The sequence below is a fragment of the Cervus elaphus genome, chromosome 19 (genome assembly GCF_910594005.1).
Source record: "Cervus elaphus chromosome 19, mCerEla1.1, whole genome shotgun sequence".
NCBI lineage: Eukaryota > Metazoa > Chordata > Mammalia > Artiodactyla > Cervidae > Cervus > Cervus elaphus.
The window spans coordinates 353,213-376,665 of NC_057833.1; the positions used below are offsets into that span (position 1 = coordinate 353,213).

The 23,453-nt window shown below is 36.1% G+C and overlaps 1 protein-coding gene and 1 non-coding gene across 2 annotated transcripts in view; both read right to left on the minus strand.

Moving 5' to 3' along the window:
* LOC122675867 (phospholipid scramblase 1-like) overlaps positions 1-21,810 on the minus strand; it is a 39,214-nt gene extending 17,404 nt beyond the window's left edge. Inside the window, exons 1-4 of the mRNA XM_043875024.1 lie at positions 21,725-21,810; positions 9,258-9,417; positions 7,801-7,843; positions 3,227-3,447 (exon numbers count right to left, since the gene is read on the minus strand). Of these exons, the coding sequence (XP_043730959.1) occupies positions 3,227-3,447; positions 7,801-7,843; positions 9,258-9,350 (357 nt within the window). The 5' untranslated portion in view covers positions 9,351-9,417; positions 21,725-21,810. The remainder of the gene's footprint in view (positions 1-3,226; positions 3,448-7,800; positions 7,844-9,257; positions 9,418-21,724) is intronic.
* LOC122676311 lies at positions 21,000-21,106 on the minus strand. Its single transcript, XR_006335570.1, has one exon. It is a non-coding gene; the product is annotated as a U6 spliceosomal RNA (small nuclear RNA).
* Positions 21,811-23,453: the final 1,643 nt, after the last annotated feature.

Below are 23,453 nucleotides of genomic sequence, written 5' to 3' on the forward strand. Positions count from 1 at the left end.
GAGACTGGTTCAATCTCTCATCCAGGAAGATTCCACCTGCTGTGGAGCAACTAAGCCCATGTGCCACAACTACTGAGCCTTCATGCTGCAACTACTGAAACCCATGAGTCTAGACCCTGTGCTATGCAGCGAGGAGCCACCGCAATGAGACACCCATGCACCACAACTAAGAGTAGCCCTTGCTCTACACAACTAGAGAAAGCCCACACACAGCAACTAAGATCCAGCACAACCAAAAATAAAAATAAATAAGCGAGTAAAAGAAATCATGCTCAGTGGCTCAGCTTTGTCTAACTCTTTGCAACCCCATGGACTGTACCCCTCCAGGCTCCTCTGTCCATGGAATTTTCCAGGCAAGAATACTGGAATGGGTTGCAAGTTCCTACTCCAGAGGATCTTCCTGACCCAGGGATTGAACCCATGCCTCCTGTACCTCCTTCATTCTTTACCATTGAGCCCACCTGGGGAGCAAAATGAAAGAAACCACTATTTCCCAAAATTAACAAATAGGTTCAGTGCCATCCAAATCACTGTCTTGGCATGAATTTTCAAGTAATATAAAATATTCTTTTGAAACATATGAAAATGCAAAGTACTTAACAGAATCAAACAATTTTAAAAAAGCAAGCCAAAATTAGAATGCTCATACTGACTAGTATTAAGGCTTTAAAGCTAGGTAGTCAGTACAATGTAGTATTGGCATAAGGGTACATATCTATATATAGCTATATGTATAGATCAGTATAAACTCTGCGAGATAGTGAAGGACAAGGAAGCTGGCATGCTGCAGTCCACAGGGTCACAAAGAATTGAACACAACTTAGTGACTAAACAACAACAACAACAGATCAGTGGAACAGTGGAAGAGAGCAGATTCCAGAAATAGGTACACACATATATCGACAATTTGTTTTCAAAGATATAAAAGACAATTCTATGGTAAGGGTGGTCTTTTTTCAAAACATGGTGTTCAAACAACTAGACATCAAATTAAAAAAAAAAAATTCAGCTCTTCCCTCACAGGTACAAAAAATTAACTTCAAATGGAACTAGACCTAAATATATAATTTCTGGAAGAAATATAAGAAAGTCTTTGCTATTTTGTGATAGGCAAAAATTTTTTAGGTAAGTTCTTAAAGGCATGGACCATAAAAGAATATACATGATAAATTAGAGTTTATCAAAATTGAAATCCTCCTTTTTTTCAAGGGTGATAAAATGAAAAGCCAAGCCATAATCCTGGGCACAATATTGGCAATACACATATCTGAGAAAAGACTTGTATTCAGACTATCTAAAGAATGCTTATAACTCAGTAAGATGAATTGGCTTATTTTAGGAAGGCTAAAAGATTTAAACAATATATAAAGATATTCAGTAGCTAATAAATACACACAGGGAAATGCAATATGGAGAATAATATAGAGGTTCCTTAGAAAACTAAAAACAGCCACCCTATGACCTTGCAGTTCTACTCCAGGGCATACATCTGGAGATAAACATTATCCAAAAGGATACATGCACCCCAGTGTTCACTGCAGCACTCTTTACAATAGCCAAGACATGGAGACAACCTAAATGCCCATAGATGAATGGGTAAAGAAGATGTGGTGCACATATACATATGGTACGTATATATGTGGTACATGTATACATATGGTACACGTGTGTATGTATACATATGGCACATATATACATGTGATACACATGTGTGTGCATGTACACATATGGTGAATATATACATATGATACACATATGTGTGGTGCATATATACATATGGTACATGTGTGCAGTGCATATATACATATGGTACACATATGTGTGGTGCATATATACATGGTACACATATATGTGGTGCATATATACATATGATACACATGTGTGTATGTATACATATGGTACATATATACATGTGATACACATGTGTGCATATACCTATGGTGCATATACATATGATACACATATGTGTGGTGCATATATACATATGGTACACACATGTGTGGTGTATATATACACATGGTACACATGTGTGCGGTGCATATATACATATGGTACACATATGTTTGGTGCATATATACATGGTACATATATATGTGGTGCATATGTACATATGATACACATGTGTATGTATACATGTGGTACATATATACATGTGATACACATGTGTGCATATACATATGGTGCATATACATATGATACACATATGTGTGGTGCATATATACATATGGTACACATGTGTGTGGTGCATATATACACATGGTACACATGTTTGCAGTGCATATATACATATGGTACACATGTGTGGTGCATATATACACATGGTACATATATATGTGGTGCACATATACAATGGAATATTACTCAGCCATTAAAAAGAATGAAATAATGCCATTTGCAGCAACATGGATGGTCCTAGAGCGTGTCATATTGAGTGAAGTCAGACAGAGAAGGAGAAATATCTTATGACACTCCTTATATGTGGAATCTAAAAAGAAATGATATAAATGAACTTACAAAACAGAAAGAGACTCACTGACCTAGAAAACAGCTTATGGTTGCCAGGGGGAAGGAACAGTTAGCACTTTGGGAAGATCATGTACACACTGCTGCTGCTGCTGCTGCTGCTAAGTCGCTTCAGTCGTGTCGGACTCTGTGCGACCCCATAGACAGCAGCCCACCAGGCTCCTCTGTCCCTGGGATTTTCCAGGCGAGAACACTGGAGTGGGTTGCCATTTCCTTCTCCACATGTACACACTACACACTGCTATATTTTAAATGGGTAACCAACAAGGGCCTATGGTATAGTACATGAAATTCTGCTCAATGTTACATGCCAGCCTGGATGAGAGAGAAGTTTAGGGGAGAATAGACACATATATATACATGGCTGAGTCCCTTCAGCCCTTAAACTACCACAACATTGCTAACCAGCTATACCCCAATACAAAATAAGATGTTTAAAGTTTGGGAAAAAGTCACAATATTTTACAATAGAAAACTTCTAAAAATCTAAATTTCTTGTAACTTTCATTGCCAGAAAAATATTTACAGTGTTACACATGGGTCTTATTCTGAAAGTAAGAGATATAATTCTCTCTCTGACATAGTTCATTCCAGACTATTCTTTGTCCCAATGTTTTAATTTTAACATACTGCCCAGTGTTGAAGCTTTTTTGAAGGAACTCAAATACATTTGAATCACATTGTAGAAATAATATTTACTGACCTTTTGTAGGCAGCAGTTACTCCAGCAACAGCTCCATCTTAGAGCTTTATGCAGAGTAATGACATCACATCCTACATTATCATAAATTGTCATGGTTAAAGGCCTTGAAGGTCCACAGAGGTGTCTGACAAAACAATTACTTTTCTCTTCTGCAAAGTAAAGTCGCTGTCCTTGATTATTCATGACATCATATGTTTTATTAGTTTCAAAAGGACTGAATACTAAAGAATGAAATAAAATGGTGATTATGAATAGTACTGATATGATTTGTATAAACTGCATACCAAATTATGTTCAAATACAAATAAGTTGTATAATGTTGAGTAAGGAACCCCTTGGCTTTAAGCACTGTTCCTCACTACTTTCTTAGTTTCCCCGTAAGAAAAACAAAAGTGATGGTAGCTGTTCCCTGGTTCCTTTTATGCTAAAATTCCACGCAAAGCATTTCATTTTTGAAGTTCAGAGAAGTTAACCTGTAACTATTAGGTTTTGAGTTACTTTAAAAAAATTGCTCCTCTCCAGTTTTCCTAGGTCATTAAAATGACTTTATTAGTCTTCAGTCTGGCTAGTAGAAACCAAGCAAAAATATTTCACTTAAATTAGGGGAGACAGTGAACACTCTCATATATTGTCCACATAAGATAATGAATTCACCTTTTTTTTTTTTTGCAAGAAAATGGAAATATTATCTTTTTTCCTAATAATCTTACTTCTATGATCACATAAAAATTTCTAAAATTTTAAAAATTGCTCTCTGTACCAAATATTCACTACTGCACAACTTAGAAAAAATAAAATGGAAGCAAAGTAAATATTTAACAACAAAAGGTAATATGTATTATCCCTTCTTGAGAATTATTGGGTAACTATTTAAAATGCTGGGTTTCACCATGGTAACTGCAAAACAATAATCTTTAATAGATATACACTCAGAAAAGAAAAAGAAACTCCAAACACAATACTAAAGATAGTCATCACATCACAAGAGAACAAAAGAGAAAATGAAGAAAAAGATCTACAAATCCAAGACAATTAAAAGAATGTCACTAGGAACATATTCATCAATGATTCCCTTAGGTGTAAGTGGACTGAATGCTCCAAAAAAAAAAAAAAAAAAAAAGACCTGGACTGGATGAATGGATACAAAACCAGGAGGACTCATATATTTTCTGCCTAAAAATGACTCCTTTCAGATGTAGAGACACATACAGATTGAAAGTAAGGGGATGGAAAAAGGTATTCCACACAAATAGAAATCAAAGGAATACTGAAATAGCAATCAATACTTATATCAGACAAAATAGACTTTAAAATAAACACTGATAGAAGAGACAAAGAAGGATGATACATAATAATCAAGGGATCAACTCAAGAAGAAAATATTGTAAATATGTATGCACCCAACATAGAAGTACCTCAATATATAAGGCAAATATCAACAGACATAAAAGGAGAAATGAACAGTTACAACATAATAATTTGGGGGACTTTAGCATCCCACTTACATCAATGAACAGATCATCCAGATAGAAAAGTCAGTAAAAAACAGAGGCCTTAAATGACACACTAGACCAGACAGATTTAACTGAGCATTCCATCCGAAAGCAGCAGAATACACATTCTTTTCAAGTGCACATGGAGCATTATCCAGGGTAAATCACAAGATGGGCCACAAAGAAAGGCTTCATAAATTTAAGAAAATTGAAATCATATGAAGCATCTTTTCTTTACACAACAATATGAGGCTAGAAATCAACCACAGGGGAAAAAAAAAGAAAAACCACACAAAAAAGACAAACCCATGGAGGCTAAATGATATGCTACTAAACATTCAATGGATTATTGAAGAAATCAAAGAGGAAATTTAAAAAATACCTAGAGATAAATGAAAACACAGCAATCCAAATCTATGGGATGCAACAAAAGTATTTTTGATAGGCCAGTTTATAACTTTAAAATCTTACCTAAGGAAATGAGAAAAAGCTCAAATAAACAACCTAACATTATGTCTAAAGCAACTAGAGAAAGAATTACAAACAAAATCCAAAGTTAGTATAAGGAAAGGAATCATAAATATAAAAGCAGAAATAGAAGAGATTGAAAAGTAACAGAAAAAAATCAGTGAAACTAAAAGCTGGTTCTTAAAAAAGATAAAATTGGTAAGCTTTAACCAGACTCATCCAAAAAAAAAAAAGGCCCAAATCAATAAAATCAGAAATGAATAAGAAGTTACAGCCTAAACCACTGAAATACAAAGGATTAGAAAAGACTAGTCTTCCCAGTGCACCAGGCCCGAGCACTTGTCTCATGCATCCCACCTGGGCTGGTGATCTGTTTCACCCTAGATAATATACATGTTTCGATGCTGTTCTCTCGAAACATCCCACCCTCGCCTTCTCCCAGAGTCCAAAATTCTGTTCTGTACATCTGTGTCTCTTTTTCTGTTTTGCATATAGGGTTATCATTACCATCTTTCTAAATTCCATATATATGCATTAGTATACTGTACTGGTCTTTATCTTTCTGGCTTACTTCACTCTGTATGATGGGCTCCAGTTTCATCCATCAATATTGTTAAAATGACCATACTACAAATTCAGTGCAATCCCTATCAAATACCAATGGCATTTTTTTTTCCACAAAACTAGAGCAACAAAAAAAGAAAAAAAAAAACTCAAAATTTGTATGAAAATAAAAATTACCTCGAATAACTAAAACAATTTTGAGAAAGAAGAATGGAACTGGAGGAATCAAACTCCCTGATTTCAAACTATACTGCAAAGCTATTGTATTCAAAGCAGTATGGCACAAAAACAGGGAAATACATCAATGCAGCAGCGTGGGGAGGCACAAGGGCACACAGTGCCGTCTAGAGCAGCGTGGAGAGGCACAAGGGCACACAGTGCCGTCTGCAGCAGCGTGGAGAGGGGGAAAAGCATACAGTGCCGTCTGCAGCAGCGTGGAGAGGCACAAAAGCGTACAGTGCCGTCTGCAGCAGCGTGGCCAGACATAGTCATGTGAAGTGAGGTTATGCAGACAAACACACGTAATACATGGCTTCACCTGATATGACATCTGAATACGTGAAATCCAAAAAATGGTACAAATGAACTTATTTACAAAACAGAAATCAATTCAAAGACATAGAAAAGGAAATCATGGTTACCTAAACCGAAAGCAGGGCAGGGACGTGGGGAGAGATAAACTAGAAGCTTGGAATTAACACATTTATACTACTATACATAAAACAGGAAAACAAGATCTTCCTGTGTAGTACAAGGAACTATATTCAATATCTTGAAATAACCTATAATGGAAAAGAATCTGAAATATATATATATACACATATATATATATATAAAATGTATAACTGAATCACTTTGTTATACACTTGAAACTAACACAATATTGTAAATTAAGAAATATTCTAAATGTTGGGTTTCAAGATACAAATAACAAAAACATTAAGTGAATACAAATACTTATTTCATGGACAATGAGTCAAAGTGATTTCAAAAGGCCTCATCAAAGGAATATTTTTTAAAAGCCTTCAGAACAACTTTATCAGTAGTTTTGCATAGTTGCTTATCTTCTGCTTTTCTTAATTTTAAATGTTCTTTAGTTAGCATATGTATAATGAATATATGTTGCTCTAATATACCTTTAACATTTTGTTTTAATATTAACCTTTGAAACTGTTACAGTATTTCCCCACTAATTGTTAAAAAGTGAACATAATTCATAAAAAATGAACATAATTATGTCTTCATATTGTACCAACATATTTGGAAGGTATTCGTTTTGATTTAAAATTCACAGACTATAACTCAAAATTTATGAAAAAAACTTCTGACTTCCTTTTAAATTTCATTTCCTTTAATGATTAGAAATTACATATGCATGGAACAAATTTAAAAATGCAAAGAACATGACATTTAAAATAATTCTTCCTTCTAGACTTATTTTATTTCTTCTCCTTTCTCCAATTTCATATGCATTTTTCTAGAGAAATCTTAAACATATACAAAGACTAAATGTGTTTTATATACACACACTCCCAAATTACAATATGTACTACTTTGTAACTGCTTTTTATACTTAGCAATGTATCTTGGTACTAAGTTGAGATAAAGGCAAACAGTTGAATTCTAAAGGACAGTTTAATTTCTCAGACTAAGGAGTGGAATTGGACTCCCCATTACTTTACTTGCATCCTGTTTCTATTCAGAACTCCTGAAGAATTTAAAATCATTGCTTCTCTCAAATACCTATCTTAAAGGAATTCAGGATGGGTGAACGTTTTCAGGAAATAGACCTGCTTTTAGTAAGACTAATGCAGACTAGAATTTTCAGTTATAATCCAAAGCCAATATCTTTCTGCCTCCCTTCCCATGAGAAGACTATGATCATATTCATGTTTTCATCATCTCAAGATCTTCTATACAATCTTCATATATTTCAAGGTTTAGTCTTCCTCAGACAAAAGAAGCAGTTTAATTTATAGGGATTGGCATTTCTACAGCAAAACAAATTACATATTTAAGAATTAATATATCAGTGTATTTGGTACATACCTTCCAGAAGATCAAAACGTTGACACACGAATAAGTGATTTATCTATTACAGGAGAAAATAAATATATGTGGAATGGAGTAATCAAACTAAATTTAAAGCACATAAAAATACTTATATTCATTAATACTTACATTTAGGATATTTAAAGTAATTGATTCATAATCAACAGCTCTCATTTTTTTCTGTCAAATGTCATACCTTTATACAAGTCTGTGTGTGAAGTTTTAATATTTTTTTACCATAGAAAAAGGAAATAACAAGATATTATCAGATAATCTATAAAGTGTATTCTCTTTGCTCTATTGTTAATGTCTCAACATTCTTGTTCACAAAATTTTTTAATAATTTTATTAAATATATTTTTGAAATTCAGAGAGAAATATCTGTATTGTAATTTAAAGTAAAAAGTTTATTGTAGTTTTTGCCCACATTAAAAAATGACATTAGATTTATAGTGTTTGCAACAAATTTACAATTAAGCACTGAAAATGTAAATAACCTTTTTAAGAAGGAACATGCATACTGTTTCACTTTTTAAGAGTTAAAAATTAAGATGTAGCCAGTAATTAGTAATGTGAAATGTCAAAGTTTATTATTCAGAGACAGCACTACAGGAAATTAAATCAGAATTGATGTCACAAAGATAGTAATTCTGTGTCATTAAATTTGGTGGAGAATAGATATTTTTCTAATATTAGTGTTCATATTTTACATTTGTAAACCAGGCTTCTACTATCTAAGCATTAGATGAACTGAAGAGTCCTTAAATCATTTTTACTTACATTGCCAAAATCCAGGTTCCTGTTTTAAAAAGTAGGTATTTATTTGTAAATAAGTTTCCCAGAAAATGAATTTATAACAAACAATGTTTTACCATAGTTGGGCCTTAAAAGACATTGTCTGAACTATTAGGGTCTGCTTATAAGCAGATTCTTTTGAGTAACTTTATAGTCAGCATACAGTTCTTGGTTCTACATCCGCAGATTCAGCTAACCTTTGACCATGCCCTGTTTATGATCCACAGTTGCTTGTATCTGTGGACACCAAACCACATATCCAGAGGGTGGGCTCTGGGACTTGAGAACCCTGTGATTTTGGTGTCTGCCAGGCTGGTCCTGAAACCAATCCCCCACGGATGCTGAGGGGTGTGCTCAGTCAGTCAGTCATGTCCAACTCTTTGCAACCCCATGGCCTGACAGGACCCTCTGTCCATGGGATTTTCCAGGCAAAAATACTGGAGTGGGTTGCCATTTCTTTCTCCAAAGAAATGACTGCATTTAAATTATGTTTACTACCTCAATCAGAAACTAAAATTAAATAAAATGCAAAATTTTGGAAGTTACAAGAGTAGTATTTCAATCTATAGTAAAAATGTTTCCAGTAACAAATAATATTTTGAAACTATCTAACTTCATATTACTTTCCATCAACTAAATTAAGAAACACATTATCGTACCTGAGTCAAATATTCCAATCCAGGTGGACAGTTGGCTGTTGACCCTGGTGTTTGCATCCAATGTGTCCTGGGTTGTATATTACAAAAAGCCATAATCTAGATTACATAAATGCTTAAGACTGTGACAGATTGGAGAGATTTTTCCCTTTGTCTTCAAAATCTAATATTACAGAAATATTAACATGGTTAGAGACAGGAATCAACCTCAATTCAGGTTTAGTTTTTCTTCATTTAATGGTAAGCATTAAATTAAATGGTGAACATCATCCATATTTTATTTTTAAAGTGTTCTCAATTGAAATATTTATAGTTTTATTTACAGAGTCTATCTCTCAAAAAAAAAAAAAAAAAAAAGGAACTTCAGGACTACAAGAAGGCCCCAGTTAATACAAGAGTAATAAACTGAGTGTAAATTGTTTTACACATTCTTATGTGGCCTTGATCTATTTAAATATAATTAAATCTTTAGGCTCAGAATCATTTGACAATGACTGGATAAACATTTCCCCTCCACTGTTGAGATATATATTATGGTGGACATGAAAACATTTTATCCTGCATAAAGACAGATAAAATATTTAAAAATGAGGTTTGGGGTGCTATCTCTAGTGCCATGATTCTAACAAACAGAACATATATATATATGGAGTCAAACTTTTCTAATTGGCACTTATTAAATTCTCATTATTCTCTGTATTTTCTTCAGCTTGCATCAGGATTAAATTTATGAAATAAATTTACAAACCCATGCTTCCAGCTCAAAGTTTAAAAAGATGATTCTAATAGTGATGATAAACACATTAAAAGTATTGAAGAATTTACTCACTTTGTTTTGGGGCAAATGTATGTTTTACTCTCAGGTATTGATACATTAAAAAAACAAACAAGACATCACAACATTAATGCAAGACATGACTATCAGTCATAATGAGAGAAAGAGGTATTTTGGAAAAATATTTATTACTGAAAACAAAAGTGAGTTTTAAATAATAGGGTGCAGTCTAAAGAATCAGGCTATGAAATGAGAGTTGAGCTAGAGAAGTGAAGAAAGGATCCTAGGAAAAGAGAAAAATGCAAATTAAGAACTATTTTCTTTCTTTTTTTCTTTCTTTTTTTAAAAATTTTTTTTAAGTTTAATGGGATCACATAGTGGCTATATGTTTAAGTTTGTAGGTGTCTATAGGATATTTTCCAGAGTGGCTAGTCCATTTTACATTCCCACTAGCAAAATATGAGTGTTCTCATTTCTCTGCATCCTTGTCAGCACTTTTACTGTCTGTCTTTTTGATTATAGGCTTTGTAATGGGTGTGAAGTTGTATCTCATTGTGGTCTTGATTTACATTATCTTAACTAATGTTCATGAGTAACTTTTCTGTTGAGATGATTATCTCCTTTTGTATTTTATTCTATTTATATGGTGTGTTATATTAACTGATTTCAATTTCAAATCAACCTTGCATTTCTGAAATACATCTTGCTTATTCTTGTTATGTAATTCTTTTTTTATCTTGCTGGGTTTGGTTTGTTCATACTTTATTGGAAATTTTTGTGTTAAATTAATAAAAAATAAATTTGATATGTAACTTTCTTTTCCTATAATGTATTTGTCTGATTTTACCATCAAAGTAATACTGGTCTCAATAATAATTTGAAAAGAGTATCTCTTCTTGTATGTTTTGAGGAGTTTGTGGAAAATTTGTATTAATTCTTCTTTAAATGTTTGGTAGAATTCACCAAGTAAGTCATCTGGGCCCGGACTTTCTTTGTGTGCACCCTCAACACTTTGCTTGGAAATCTCCTCAGCTAAATATCCAATTTCATTGGTTACAGATTCTTCTTTTCACCTAACTTCAGGACATAATTCAGCTAAGCATTCTGCCACTCTATAATGAGAACACCCATTCCTCAGGCTTCCAATAACATATTTTTGTCATTTATTCCTGTCCCCTCACCAGCAGTGTTTTAATGTACATATTTTTACCAACAGTCTGGTTGTGATAGGTTAGGTATTCTCTAAATATGGTTAGGTATTCTCTAAAGTATGTTAGGTATTCTCTAAATAGGTTAGGTATTCTCTAAAGTATGTTGTCCTCACTTCCTTCTGAGAAGTATTATGCTCTTCACTTCCTTCTGAGCCCTCAACATCAACATCTTAATAACCACATTTCTATTAGCTATCTGCTAAAGTACCCAGGCTATAAACAGTGGGGTGCATGCATCTTTTCTAATTAGAGTTTTTGTCTTTTCTGGGTCTATGCCCAGAAGTGAGATTTCTGGATCATATGATAACTCTATTTTTAGTCTTTAAGGAACCACCATACTATTTTCCACAATGGCTGCACCAATTTACATTCCCACCAATAGTGTCGGAGTGTTCACTTTTCTCCACCTTCTCTTCCAGTATTAACAGCATTATTTTCTTTATGCAGGAATCTTCCAGTGAACACTCAGGTTGTTTCCATAGAACCTGAAATTGTTTCCAAAAATTTCTTGGAAATTGTTAATAATACTGCAGTGAAAATGATGCAATAAAATGTTTTCCAAGATGGGTCACAAAACATGTCTTAGCAAGTTTAAGATTTTAATCATACCATGGATCTTTTCCAGACACAATGGTATGAAAGTGGAAATTGATATCAGGAAAAGAACTGAAAAATTCACAAATATATGAAGGTTAAACATGCTCCTAAACAATCAATGGGTCAAAGATATAATAGGAAAAATAAAAATATCTTAAAATATATTAAAATGGAAATACAGCATAGACAAACTTATGGAAAACTACATAAAAGTAATAAAAGAAAAGTAGTAAAAAGTATCCATATTGAAAATGATGAAGCAAAACTGTTTATAGATAACATAATCTTACACATAGAAAAGCCTAAAAACTACTCTAAATTTTTTTTCTAAATATTTATAAATAGTAAATGGATGCAGTAAAGTTTCAGGATACAAAGGTGATATACAGAAATCAATTACATTTATATACACTAACAGCAAAGTCTCTGAAAGAGATATTAAAAAGCAATCCCATTTATAATAATAAAATATTTAGGAATAAATTTGACAAAGTAAATGAAAGGCCTGAACCCTTAAAACTATAGAAGTGATGAAACAAGTTGAAGAAGACACAAATAAATGGAAAAATAATCTATGTCACAAAGTGGAAGAATCAATAGTGTTAAAATGTCCACACTACTCAAAGCAATCTACAGATTCAATACAATCTTAATAAAATTTACTATGGCATTTCTCAGAGAAGTTGAAAGAACAGTCCTAAAATTTTCATGGAACTACAAAAGACACTGAATAGCCAAATCAGTCTTGAGAAGGAACAACAAAGTTGGAGGCATCATGCTTCCTGATATTGAGAGGGTAACAGGCAGGAAGGCCAGGGGTCTCCAAACGGAGGAAAGAGGCTGCAATTACTAGACATTTTTATCTCTCTTAAGCAGCAGGAGGAAACAAACCAGTGATATTTTTTCTTCTCTATACAAATTTAAAAGGAGGTTTCTCTTAAAATGCTGTGTTGCCATGACGCCTGGTTTCACCTGAAGCTAACTACTCTTAAACCTTGAGTTAACCAATACATTTCTTTTTCTTATGGAAATGTTGTCTTAAGCTATGACTCTATCTTCAAGTTGGTTCCGCCAAATGGCCCAACCTACTTACTCAGGTATTGTTCCCCTGATCTATGTAAATGAAACTATTTGTTGGTAATCTGCCCTTCTACAAGATTCAAGTCAATCGTTTTATGGCCAGGGATGAATTATCTGGTGCCATTCTAAGTTTTATGACATTCCTTTCTTTTCATTAACAGATTGTGAGTGACTATATAACAATAATGTATCCTGCCTGAGGACAGTCTTTGGATTAAACCCTCTGGCTAATTCTGTTATCTTAAAACATAAATTATGGGAGTAGGTCTGGTCTTTACAAGGATGTATCCTGCCTGAGGACAATCTTTGGATTAAACCTTCTGGCCAACTCTGTTATCTTAAAATATAAATTATGGGAGTGGGTCTGGTGAGGTCTTTACAACCTCCAGACATTCTTTGGATTCATTGAAGAGTGTATAACTCCATTGCTAACACTAGCAAAGGGGCTCTTTTGCCCCCTTCTGATGCCTATGTCAGAAGCTTTCTCTGTCTCCTTTATACTTTAATAAAACTTTATTACACAAAAGATCTGAGCGATCCAGCCTCATCTCTGGCCCCGGATTGAATTCGTCTCCTCCGGAGGCCAAGAATCCCGCATCTTATCATTCAGCAACAACCTTTCAATATTAATCTATATTAAAAGCCATAATAATCTAAAAAGCGTGGTATTGGCATATAAGCAGGGAAGGGTGCCAACATCACTCAATGTAAAATGACAGCCTCATCAATAAACGATGTTGGGAAAGCTATATATCCACCTGCAAAAGAATAAAACTGAGTGCTTATACACAACTCACAAAAATTAACTCAAAATGAATCAAAGATTTAAATGTAAGGCCTGAAATTATAAAACTTTTAGAAGAAAAAAAAATAGGGGAATATATTCTTGATAACTTAGAGACATGTACCACAACCTTATCTAACTCAATGAAACTAAGCCATGCCATGTAGGGTCACCCAAGACGGATGGGTAATGGTGGAGAGTTCTGACAAAATGTGGTCCACTGGAGAAGGGAATGGCAAACCACTTCAGTACTTTTGCCTTGAGACCCCATAAACATGAAAAGGCAAAAAGATAGGACACTGAGAGATGAACTCCACCAGTTGGTAGGTGCCCAGTATGCTACTGAAGGTCAGTGGAGAAGTAACTCCAGAAAGAATGAAGGGACAGAGCCAAAGCAAAAACAGCACCCACTTGTGGATGTGACTGGTGATAGAAGCAAGGTCCAATGCTGTAAAGAGCAATATTGCATAGGAACCTGGAATGTCAGGCCCAGGAATCAAGGCAAATGGGAAGTGGTCAAACAGGAGATGGCAAGAGTGAACGTCGACATTCTAGGAATCAGTGAACTAAAATGGACTGGAAGAGGTGAATTTAACTCAGATGACCATTACATCTACTACTCTGAATCCCTTAGAAGAAATGTAGTAGCCATCATGGTCAACCAAAGAGTCCGAAATGCAGTACTTGGATGCAATGTCAAAAACGACAGCATGATCTCTGTTCCTTTCCAAGGCAAACCATTCAATATCATGGTAATCCAAGTCTAGGCGCTGGCCAGTAATGCTGAAGGGCTGAAGTTGAACAGTTCTATGAAGACCTACAAGACCTTTTAGAACTAACACCCCCAAGAGATGTCCTTTTCATTATAGGGGACTGAAATGCAAAAGTAGGAAGTCAAGAAACATCTGACTAACAGGCATATTTGGTCTCAGAGTACAGAATGAAGCAGGGCAAAGGCTAAAAGAATTTTGCCAAGAGAATGCACTGCTCATAGCAAACACCCTCTTCCAATAACACAAGAGAAGACTCTACACATGGATATCACCAGATGGCCAGCACCAAAATCACATTGATTATATTCTTTGTAGCCAAAGATGGAGAAGCTCTATACAATCAGCAAAAATAAGACTGGGAGCTGACTGCAGCTCAGATCATGAACTCCTTATTGCCAAATTCAGACTTAAATTGAAGTGGGGAAAACCACTAAACCATTCAGTTATGACCTAAATCAAATCCCTTATGATATTACAGTGGAAGTGAGAAATAGATTTAAGGGACTAGATCTGATAGAGTGCCTGATGAACTATAAACAGAGGTTCATGACATTGTACAGGAGACGGACCAACACATTAGCAAAAGAACTGCAGAAAAGCAAAATGGCTGTCTGAGAAGGCCTTAAAAATAGCTGTGAAAAGAAGAGAAGCGAAAAGCAAAGGAGAAAAGGAAAGATATTCCCATTTGAATGCAGAGTTCCAAAAAATAGCAAGGAGAGATAAGCAAGCCTTCCTCAGTGATCAGTGTAAAGAAATAGAGGAAAATAATAGAATGGGAAAGACTAGAGATCTCGTCAAGAAAATTAGAGATACCAAGGGAACATTTCATGCAAAGATGGTCTCAATAAAGGACAGTAATGGTATGGACCTAACAGAAGCAGAAGATATTAAGAAAAGGTGACAAGAATACACAGAAGAACTATACAAAAAAGATCTTCATGACCCAGATAATCATGATGGTGTGATCACTCACCTAGAGTCAGACATCCTGGAATGTGAAGTCAAGTGGGCCTTAAGAAGCATCACTACAAACATAGCTAGTGGACTTGATGGAATTCCAGTTGAAGTATTTCAAATCCTAAAAGATGATGCTGTGAAAGTGCTACCCTCAATATTCCAGAAAACTTGGAAAACTCAGCAGTTGCCACAAGACTGGAAAGGTCAGTTTTCACGCCAATCCCTAAGAAAGCAATGCCAAAGAATGCTCAAACTACTGCAAAATTGCACTCATCTCACGTGCTAGCAAAGTAATGCTCAAAATTCTCCAAGCCAGGCTTCAGCAATACATGAACCATGAACTTCCAGATATTCAAACTGGTTTTAGAAAAGGCAGAGGAACCAGAGATCAAATTGCCAACATCCGATGGATCATCGAAAAAGCAAGAGAGTTCCAGAAAAACATCTATTTCTGCTTTATTGACTATGCCAAAGCCTTTGACTGTGTAGACCACAATGAACTGTGGAAAATTCTGAAAGAGATGGGAATACCAGACCACCTGACCTGCCTCTTGAGAAATCTATATACAGGTCAGGAAGTAACAGATAGAACTGGACATGGAACAACAGACTGGTTCCAAATAGAAAAAGGAGTACCCTAACTGTATATCGTCACCCTGCTTATTTAACTTATATGCAGAGTACATCATGAGAAACGCTGGGCTGGATGAAGCACAAGCTGGAATCAAGATTGCCCGGAGAAATATCAATAACCTCAGATATGCAGATGGCACCACCCTTATGGCAGAAAGTAAAGGACTAAGAGCCTCTTGATGAAAGTGAAAGAGGAGAGTGAAAAAGTTGGCTTAAAGCTCAACATTCAGAAAACTAAGAGTATGGAATCCGGTCCTATCACTTCATTGCAAATAGATGGGGAAACAGTGGTTGACTTTATTTTTCTGGGCTCCAAAATCACTGCAGATGGTGACTGCAGCCATGAAATTAAAAGACACTTACTCCTTGGAAGAAAAGTTATGACTAACCTAGACAGCATATTAAAAAGCAGAGACATTACTTTGCCAACAAAGGTCCGTCTAGTCAAGGCTATGGTTTTTCCAGTGGTCATGTATGGATGTGAGAGTTGGACTGTAAAGAAAGCTGAGCACCAAGGAACTGATGTTTTTGAATTGTGGTACTGGAGAAGACTCTTGAGAGTCCCTTGAACTGCAAGGAGATCCAACCAGTCCATCCTAAAGGAGATCAGTACTGAATGTTCATCAGAAGGACTGATATTGAAGCTGAAACTCCAATACTTTGGCCACTTGATGCGAAGAGCTGACTCATTTGAAAAGACCCTGATACTGGGAAAGTTTGAGGGCAGGTGGAGAAGGGGACGACAGAAGATCAGATGGTTGTATGGCTAACTGACTCAATGGACATGAGTTTGGATAAACTCCGGGAGTTGGTGATGGACAAGGAGGCCTAGCGTGCTGCAGTCCATTGGGTTGCAAAGAGTTGGACATGACTGAGTGACTCAAGTGAGTGAAGTGAAGTGTAGAGATATCAAGATATCTGGGCAGTGATTTCTTGGGTAAGTTACAAAAGAAAAGGCAACAAATACTAAAATAAACAAGTGGGACTAAATTAAACTAAAGGCATTCTTCATAAGAAAGGAAATAATAATTGAAAAGGCAGCTAACAGATTAGCAGAAAATATTTATAAACCATGTATCTGATAATGAACTAATGTGCAAAATATATACAGAACTCATACAATTCAACAGAAAAAGGAGCAAATAATCCAATTTTAAAATGAAAAAAGAACTTGAATAGACCTTTTACCAAAAGACACATACAAATGGTCAACAGATAGATGAAAAGGTGCTCATTATCTCTGACCATCAGGGAAATGCACATTAAACCCAGAGTGAGATAGCACCTCACACCTGTTAGGATGGCTTTTATTAAGAAGATAAGAGATAACAAATTATGTCAAGGATATGGAGAAAAAGGAAAACTTATACTGTTGGTGGTAATGTAACTTAGTACAGTCTTATGAAAAACTGGAGGTTCCTTAAAAAATTTAAAAAAATGAACTACCATATTCAATGGTAGTTCTAATCCTGGGTATATATTTGAAGGAATTGAAATCAGTATCTCAAAGAGATCTACATACCCACATTCACTGCAGCATTATTTACAATAGCCAACATATTGGAACAACATAAGTATCCATCAATGAATAAATGAATAGAAAGGATGTGAGATATCTATATAGATATTTTTATCCCATGGAATGGAATATTATTCATCCACGAGAAAGAAGAAAATTCTGCCATTTGTAACAGCATGGATGTGTCTTTTTTGTTGTTGTTGTTAATTTTTTTTCATTGGAGGTTAATTGCTTTACAATATTGTGCTGGTTTCTGCCATACATCGGCATGAATCAGCCATAGGCAAACATATGTCCCCTCACTCTTGAACCTCCCTCCCACCTCCCATCCCATCCCACCCCTCTGGTTAATCACAGTGCACTGGGTTTGAGCTCTGTGCATCACACAGCAAATTCCCACAGGCTATCTATTTTACATACAGTAATGTACATGTTTCCACTCTCTCCTTCCCCGACTGTATCCACAAGTCTGCTCTCTATGTCTGCCTCCGTTTCCATTGCTGCCATGCACATAGATTCTTCACTACCATCTTCTGTATATATGTGTTAATATATGATATTCGTTTTTCTCTTTCTAATTTTGTATAATTGGCTCTATGTTCATCCGCTTCATTAGAACTGACTCAAGTGCATTTCTTTTCATGGCTGAGTAATATTCCATTGTATATATGTACCATGAATTCTTTATCCATTCATCTGTTGATGTATTTCTAGGTGCTTCCATGTTCTAGATATTGTAAACAGTGCTACAGTGAACATTGGGGTACATGTTTCTGTTTTCAGTTATGCTTTGCTCAGGGTATATAGCCAGTAGTGGGGTTGTTGGGTCATATGGTAGTTTTATTCCTAGTTTTTTAAGGAATCTCCACACTGTTCTCCATAGTGACTGTATCAATTTACTTTCTCACCAACAATGCAGAAGGGTTCTATTTTCTTCACACGCTCTCCAGCGTTTATTTTTTGTAGATTTTCTTTTTGATGGCCATTCTGATTGGTGTGATATGATACCTCATTGTAGTTTTGATTTTCATTTCTCTAATAATGAGCGAAGTTGAGCTCATTTTCATGTGTTTATTAGCCATCTCTATGCCTTCTTTGGAGAAATATCTATTTAGGTATTCTGTCCACTTTTGATTAGGTTGTGTGTTTTTTTGGTATTGAGCTGCACAAGCTCCACATATATTTTGGAGACTAATCTTTTTTCCAGTTATTTCATTTGCTATTATTTTCTCTCATTCTGAGGGTTGTCTTTTCACCTTGTTTATGGTTCCCTTTCTATGCAAAAGTTTTTAAGTTTAATTAGGTCCCATTTGTTTATTTTTGCTTTTATTTTCATTATTCTAGGAGGTGGGTCTTAGAGGATCTTGCTGTGATTTATGTCAAGGAGTGTAGTGCCTGTTTTCCTCTAAGAACTTTATAGTTTCTGGCCCTATATTTAAGTCTTTAAAAACATGGTTGTTTCTTGAGGCCATTATGCTAAAAAGGATAATTCAAACAGAGAAAGAAGAGAACTATATGGTATCACTTATATGTGAAATCTAAAAAAACTCAAACGTGAAAAACCAGAGAGTAGAATGGCAGTTACCTACCAAGGGCTTAAGGGTTGGGGAAATGGGGAGATTGTTTATGGATACAAACTTGAAACTAGTAGATAAATAAGTTCTGGAGACTAATGCACCATATATAGTGATTATAGTAAACACTATATAAACATTAAAAATTGCAGAGAGTAAATCAATTATTTTCAAAACAAAAAAGAAATTATAACCATGATATAACAGAGGTACTAACTAATGCTACTATAGTAATCATATTGCAACATATACATATCGAACCAATACATTATATACTTCAAACATACAAAACATTACATGTTAATTATATCTCAGTATATAATTTTTAAAAATGAAAGAAAATTAAGTGTAGGTATCTCTTTGATAGGGCTTCCCTGATGGCTCAGTGGGTAAAGAATCTGCCTGTAATGCAAGATACACAGGAGAAGCGAGTTCAATCCCTGGATCATAAAGATCCCTGGAGAAGGAAATAGTAGCCCACTCTGGTATTCTCGCCTGGGAAACCCCATGGACAGAGGAGACTGGAGGACTACAGTTCAAAGGGTCGCAAGTGGTCAGACACGACTAAGCCTACAGGCATGGCCACATCTCTTTCATGTAATAATTTCATTTCCTTCAAATATATACCTGGAAGTTCAGCTCTGTTTTTTGTTTGGTTCTTTTTGTGATTTTTCTCTGATAAACACCTTTTGTTCATGTACTGTGTTGCTAATATCATTAGTCTTTCAGTTTTTTGTGTGTTTCACTGAGCTTCTTTAAAGGATCTGTTTTGAATCTTTATTGGGTAAATCATAGACCTCCATTTTGGAGGATTTGGTTACTACAAAATTACTGCATTCTTTTCATGATTTCATGTTTCCTTGATTTTCGTGTTCCTTTAAGTTTTACGTTGTTCTTTGTACCTAAAGCATCAGTCAACTCCTTCAGTCTTTACTGATCTTTTTTCTGGAGAGAAATATTTTTGACAACCCTATTAGGGATTCTGAGGCTTCCTCAGACCTTTTTACAAATATGCCTGCTCTACCCTTCTTGTTCCGTGGGGGGAGGGGGGTAATTCTTAAGATTTTATGCCTTCTCTTTATCCTGCAAAGCCAACCAGGTACCAACAGTCTCTTGTTTGCTTTCTCTAGGATGGTGCTGAATCCAGAGTTTGTGTGATTTCTTTTCTCAAATCTTGCATTGTCAGGCTTCCTTTCTCTACCTACTCACTAGCCACCTGCAAATGGGGGCATGCACAGTAGCTGGTCACAGGGTAGGGATGTGAGTAGGTGAGGCACATGAAGTATTGGGGGTACCTGTGGGCCAGATGAGTGCGATCTTTAGGTGAGGTCCCCAGGGGCTAGCGGGTGGACTTTCTGATAGAATCTGTGATGAAGTTAGTAGGATCCATGTCCTTGTGTTGTCCTCCAAGAGCCCTAGCACAGTTCACCTAGCTGTGCCCTCATTGTGCTACATGCCTCAGTATTCTGAATAGGTTGCTCTCTCTGGCAGCTTCCTGCACATCTGGGGAATCTAGGTACTCACTCTCATGACAGACTTTGCTTGGTGTGAAAAATCATAGCCAAGAATGGCTCCCTTGGTACTGAGCTTTGCCACCTTGGGAACAGGTGGATAAAGTAAATCCTTCCTCTTACCCTCTTCAATGTGCCCAATCTCTGATATCTTTTGCTCCAATGGTGTGTTAGAATATCTCTTCTTAACCGCTGGATGCAAGGTATTCTCACTCATGGGTGACTGTCAAAATCAGTCTTCTTTGTGTAGAATATGGTAGAAAACTGATTTTGCCACTTCAATAATGCCATTCTCCTCTCATCCCATTTTTTTTTTTTTTTTTTTACTGGCAAAAATATGGAACGCTTCACGAATTTGCGTGTCATCCTTGCGCAGGGGCCATGCTAATCTTCTCTGTATTGTTCCAATTTTAGTATATGTGCTGCCGAAGCGAGCACCTCTCATCCCATTTTTACAGATCAAAAATATGAGCCTCAAAGATGCTTTGTTGGCACTGAGAATTATAAATAGGGAAGCTAGAGCTAACATCCTCTTCTGAAGAAGAGGAACAGCAGGAGAAATTGAAATGGTTCCTGAAATAGGGGCAGAGGGTGTGGATGGAGTAAATGAATTGGGGCAGGAAGAAGAGGCTCAGGCAGGGGCAGATATATTTTATACAGATGGCTGATTAGAATTCAGAAATCAGATGAGATTGGAGGTTGGTTACTCATGAGCTATGATATTTGTTTTCCTGTGCTCCAGATATAAATCTCAGCTTCCAACTTTTGATATTGAACACCTGAGTGGGAATCTCAGAGACTTGTCCAAAACCCAGGAAACTGGGTATCATCTCCAGAAAGGAAGCAAGATTTTCACTTATATCAGAACATCGGCAATGAAACATCAGCCAAGTTAGAGACTCTTTTGCCTGAAGACTACAATTTCCTAAGGTGAGTTATTATCTTTAACAGGTAGGTCATGAATAGGACCATAGACATAAAGATAGGGTAGACATCAGTTATGGTGCCAACAGTTAGAACACGTTAGTCTCTAGACCTTCCATGTGAAATAGCTACCTGAGAGTGGAGTTTGCGGGGACCTGATCCTTCATCTGGCTTACACCCACAGTTTGCCAGAGCTGCTGTGAGAAAGAGTCTGAGATGAGACATCCAAACAGCCATAACAATAAACATTCCACTCAGAACTTTGAAGTGAATTAGTTCTGTGAATACTCACATGTGTACTAGGATGTAACGCTGTGACTCTCCTGCAGTTCTGCAGTGGCAGCGTAGGGACAAAGAGGGGTGCCCAGTGCCACCCACACTTTATTTGGATAACTGGCCAAGCTGGGGCCACTTTCTCAGGGGTTTATTGGTAGCTAAAGACCCTAGGACTCTATATTGCACAACAATCATAGAATTTTAAAAATTACATTACAATCGGTAAAATGGTGTCAGAGTATGTATGCAGTCTTCTGTTGTATTGTTTACCCTTTTTTGCACCTTGTGCAGGGGGATGTTCTTGAAAAGCTCCCCTTCAAATATATATGCAAGGGAGAAAGACAAAGCGGAGTGTGAATTAGGACATCGCATTTGGTGTCAGGCTTGGGTAAGGGAAAAGGTAACGACGTTGGTATATCAAAACGGAAAAGAGAGTGACTTTGCTGTATGAGGACCTGAGGCAGAGTGATAGGGGCGCTGTGGCAAGCTTCTCCTGGGCAGGAGCCTTTTGGCTAACCTTGGCAGTGGCCAGCACACACACGTTTGTGAGCCACCGTGAGCCACGGGGTGGGGCTTGTGAAGTAGATGTGAGCTTGAACTGCCACCGGGCCCCTATCCATGATGTCGGTGGTGGGGGTGGTACCTGAAAGTAGGGGCAGAGTTTAGCACCTCACACTCTGTTCAGGAGAGACAGACAAGTCCCACTGACCACCACATTGGGCAAAGACCATGATAAAGACTGTCAGTTAGTATAAAATGCCACTAGTCCAAAAGGAACTGTGCTGCTTGGATGCCTAACTTCTGCCTGGGGAAAATGAGAGAGCCTAAAGGGTACAGGCTAACAGCAACCCATGAGCCCTCAGCCAGATTAAAACATTGAAAATATTTCCTTTTTCTGGACCCAGAAAGATCAAATGAGCATTGCAGGATTGTACCCTCCTGGTTTCAGTAAACTGAATCACAGGTTTCAGAGAACTGACATGAATGAGTAATTAAAGGAAATACAGAGATACTATGTCTCACTGAAAATATAGTATATTTTGAGTTTTGAAACATTGGTTACCTAAAAACCTCTGCAAATCAATAAGAAAAAGATAAGCAAGTCAATAGGAAAAAAAGATTTAAATATGTAAAAAGGGTGATTTATATTAGAGGAAATGTGGACATCCAACAAACAAATGAAGCTATGCTCAACTACACTAGAAATCTTGGAAATGCAAATTAAAAAAATATAAGATTCCTTACTAAAAATACTAGTTGACAAAAACTGAAAATGTATCAAGTTGTGGTGAGTATGTAAAGCAAGAATAATGCTCTTAAGACAATAAATTGGAATAACCAGCTTGGAGAGCAGTATCTCATGATAATGAAGATGTTCATACACTTTAAAACAGCAATTCCAGTAATAGGAATACCCCAGAGAATCTCTTCCATATGCATACAAGGAAACATACAGAAATACTAACTGCAAGATTGGTTATAGAGAAAGTATTAAGGGTTTTCCAGAGAAACAGAGGGCTTCCCTGGTGGCTCAGTGGTAAAGAATCTGCCTGTAATGCAAGAGATACAACTTCAGTCTCTGGGT